The sequence below is a fragment of the Monodon monoceros genome, unplaced genomic scaffold (genome assembly GCF_005190385.1).
Source record: "Monodon monoceros isolate NGI ecotype Baffin Bay Population unplaced genomic scaffold, NGI_Narwhal_1 Super_Scaffold_1, whole genome shotgun sequence".
Classification (NCBI taxonomy): Eukaryota; Metazoa; Chordata; class Mammalia; order Artiodactyla; family Monodontidae; genus Monodon; species Monodon monoceros.
Genome location: NW_021703765.1, coordinates 21,345,565 through 21,349,797, shown reverse-complemented (window position 1 = coordinate 21,349,797; position 4,233 = coordinate 21,345,565). Strand labels below are relative to the sequence as shown.

General features: G+C 47.1%; 1 protein-coding gene across 1 annotated transcript in view; it reads left to right on the top strand.

Annotated features, from left to right (window-relative positions):
- The first annotated feature begins 2,687 nt into the window (after positions 1 to 2,687).
- The window catches only part of DCC (DCC netrin 1 receptor), a 1,166,576-nt gene continuing 1,165,030 nt past the window's right edge, over positions 2,688 to 4,233 (top strand). The window contains 1 exon segment of the mRNA XM_029216808.1: positions 2,688 to 2,778. Within this exon segment, the coding sequence (XP_029072641.1) occupies positions 2,688 to 2,778 (91 nt within the window).

Genomic DNA, 4,233 nt, shown 5'->3' with positions numbered 1-4,233 from the left:
TTTCAGAAATTTGGAGATCACCGAAGAGTTCCGTTCCATTCTAAAGGACCCATCCATCTAAGTTATTTCTGGAGGTTTGATCTGGAAATCACAGGTCCTTTTTTTTTCTTTCAATCTTTCTTTGAACTTTTAATTTTAAAAATTACAAAAGAATTGAAAAGCTGCAAGAATGCTTAATAAACTTATTCTCTTCACTTACATTCACCAGTTATTCGCTTTTGTCACGTTTACTTTGTGTGTGTGTATGAACGTGTGTATACATATTTTTGCTGAACAATTTTAGAGTAAATTAAAGGTATCATAACTGTCTACCCCTAGTTGTTTCAGTATGTTTATCTTCTAAAACAACAGGATATTATTTTATATACAATGCAAATATAAAATAGAGGAATTTTAATATCTTAGAGTGCTATTATTTAATACACCACCCATATTCAAATTTTGCCAAGTGTCTATTTTTAACTTTTTTTTTCACATCTTTATTGGAGTATAATTGCTTTACAATGGTATGTTTGTTTCTGCTGTATAACAAAGTGAATCATCTAGACGTATACATATGTCCCCATATCTCTTCCCTCTTGTGTCTCCCTCCCACCCTCCCTATCCCACCCCTCTAGGTGGTCACAAAGCACTGAACTGATCTCCCTGTGCTATGCGGCTGCTTCCCAGTAGCTATCTATTTTACATTTGGTAGTGTCTATATGTCACAGGTACTTCTTATCTTAACTTTTTCAAGACAGAAAGGGATGGACATGGATAATGATCTAGAAACACCGTTGGCAAGTTCTAGTATCATGGGACTTTTCCTGATGATGATTGTATCCTGTATTTTTCATGCTTTCCCCCCTTATTTTGAATAGGTAGCCACATTTTCTCCTCTCATAAACTAATAAGTGTGAGATGGTGATAAGAAAGTTTGGGGAAGAGAGAGAAAGAGTGAATAGACAATGTAATGCAGTGGGGAATGGAGAGAACCTACAGCTGAACAGCTCCTTAAAAGACAGAACTATTACCAGAGTGGCATTTCTATTTTTCGTCCTTTGTGGCCAAGTTCATTCCTTTGTAAGTTCACTTATTCAGCAAAAATCTGTTGGCACGTGCAGCATTCCAAGTCTTTTGCTAGATATGTGAGGGGTTCAAAGGTGAATGACATACAATCCCTCTTCTCAAAGGAGCTTGAGGTCCTGCAGTAGAGATAAGATGTGCAAGGAAAGTCAGCTTAAAGCAGTTTCCTGAAAGGGTTCCACTGTGCACCCTTCCTAAATTTCCTCCTGCGTGTGTTTGCTTCATTTCATGTCTCAGGGACTGGAGAAGTCCCCCTCTTGTTCTCCCGGAACACCTCCTCATTACACAGACTATCATATTTATTAAGATATTTTATAATTATCTATTTATGCCTCTCTCCCAACAGATCACCAACCCCTGGAGGACAGAATCTGAGTCTTATTAAACTTCACATTTATATTTCCTGGAAGCTAACAGGGTACCTGGAGCATGGTAAATGCTTTAAAATTGGTTGAATAAAGCACTGAATCCTGTCTAGAGAAGAGAGAACACAGGTGAAATAAGACATCCTACGAAAAGAGGACCCTGGCTGTTGTGTCAGGAAATAGCAGTCTGGTATTTGTCCCTTGTGTTTCTGGACCTCAGTTTCCCACCTGTCCTAGAAGGAGTTGGATTAAGTGATTCTTTCCAGATGAAAAATTCAGTAATGCTGGAGGCAGAGAAGGAAGGAAGCACCCTGCCCATTTGACCCAGCCTAAATACCCGCCTCAATTTTACAGTCAAAAATAAATTCCCTAAGATTGAGTGTCAAAAGAAATAGCAGCAAACCCCCCAGACACTTACAGTATTTGCCAGATCCATTGACAAAAGTGACTTCCCACGCTTTGCCCACAGAGGGCATCCCTGCTCATTGATATGTAGACCAGGCGAATGCAGCTGCTTGGAAGCCTCCCCCGACCGCTCTTTTTTTTCTTCGCCGGCATCTCTCTGCCCCCACCCCCTTTCCCGTGGAATCTTTGCCTGATCCTGTTCGTTTCCCTCCGGTCTCCACATTTTCCCTTCCGGCCCTCCACTTCTCCGGATCAATGGATAGTACGGCTGCAACTCCCAGCTCACGCACCACTGGCGGACACCCCAGTAACAAGTGAGAGCGCTCCACCCCGCAGCGCCCTGCCTCTCCTCCCCAGGTCCCCCTCGGCTCTTGGAGGAAAACCAAACAGCATCCCCAGGTTTCGTGCACGGATTTTTCTCTTCAACTTTACCCAGCGTCAATCTTTGGATGCACAGCCCAGCCACAGGATTCCTTTCTGTCTCGTCTTGGTCCCTCCTGGGTAGTCTGTTTATTGCTGTTTCGCAAGCCCCGTGGAGAGCTGGTTGCCCTCCTCTTGTTCCCTCTGTTTCCTTGAGTTAGTTTTCTGAGGTTTTACCGGGGCTCGAGATCTCTTGGACCGAATGGAACTTTTTGCTGCCTCTTTTTGCTGCTGATTCTGTCAGTGGACGAGGAAAAAGGCTTCGGAGGCAGAAGAGGCGCAGGGGAGGTGGAGAAAGGTGGAGGAAGTGGACGAGGAGGAAGCCGAAGGGGCTCGGCGCGTGTGTGTGCATGTGTGCATGCGTGTGTGAGTGCATGTGTGTGAGTGTTGCGGCTGCCCAGGACCCACGGCCCCGAAGGTGTTGGCTGAAATATGGAGAATAGTCTTGGATGTGTTTGGGTACCCAAGCTGGCTTTTGTACTCTTCGGAGCTACCCTGCTCAGCGCACATCTCCAAGTCACCGGTAAGAGGTTCTTTCCTTTCTTCTCTTCGCACCCGCCGGGCCCCCCCCAACACACCCCTTTCCTTCTCCTCATTTCCTTTGGCAAGTAGTAGAATTGGGGTACAGGGAGAAAGGGCAAGATGTTCGGAGCTCCCTCTGTCCCCCATTTCCTCACCGTTGATAAAAGATGGGAAGACTTTTTTTTCCCTGGGGGTGGAGGATGTTGGCAGCTGGGGAAAGGGGCACCCCTTGGCTTTTTAACAAATCTGGTGCTTCTCACATCTTTGCTTTTGCAAATACTTGCATTGGTTTGGAGAGCTGGCGGGCTGGGGCAGGGAGGAAGCAGGTGATGGGGACGTCTTGAAAGGAACTGGGTTGGATCCTTAAAGCCTCGGAAAGCTACGGAGGAGGGGAATTGGGGCAACAGGGCCAAGTGGAGGAGGTCCTCCAGGGGGGCTTTGAGGGAGTCTGTGCGGAATGTAGATGGTGGGGCTGAGTCGTTTGTATATGACGCATCTTTGGTTTGGATTTTTAGACTTGCTGATTGAGAATTGGAGAAAGGGACGCTAATGTGTTTTGGTACTTTGGAGGAGGGGACGATGGTGCCGAAGGAGGCTGCAGAGTTGCCAGGAGGAAGGAGGCGTGTTTTGTTTTATTTTTTAACAGTGAATGCAGCTCTCAAGCTAAGTCTCCAGATATCTCCAGGACACTTCCAAACTCCAAATGATTGCTATCCTGGGGAACCAGCCCCCTGGCCCTGTTACTTGGCAAGCGCAGTTCCTAATTAAAAATGGCAAAACTGTTTGGGTACTGGATTGGGTTAGAGCAGGAAAAAGAGGGATCAGAGGGATGCTCAGGGCTGCGGCAGTCTGCGAATGTGGAGCTGGACGTTTCGATGGCCAAAAGAATGATAATAATTTTAAAAAGAACAAAATGATTCATTATAACAGTCTACTGGTTTTGCCGGCCTCACCACAAGTGTAGATGGACACTAGGGTATAGGGAGTGGGCCCGGCGGGGAAGAAGGGGAGAGCAACTGGCTGAGCATTCAAATCCCTTCGGAAATAACCTTTCCCCAAATCCCAGAGAAAAGGGGCCTCTGGCAGGGGCCAGGCGTTGGGTGGAAACACCCCAACATGTGGCTTGGAAATTAACAGGGAACAGAATGTAAACCGTGTCCAAGCCCCCAGCCTCTCGGGAACCTGAAGCTCCGGCTTTCTTGTTGCTGCTAAGTGCTGCGCGGTCCAGGGTTGCGAGCGCCAGCGGGGAATATGCCTCTCCGGTGGCTAGGGATTCAGACACTCAAGCGCGAGGCTCCCCAAATTTTGACGTGGCCGAAAAGGAGTAGGGATCTGCGCATCCACATCGACCCGACCCTTCGCCTTCCTTTGGCCTGACAGAGCGAGCGAGCACAAGCCAGCAAGAGGGGGTGTGTGTGTGTGTGTGTGTGTGTGTGTGTGTGTGTGTGTGTGTGTG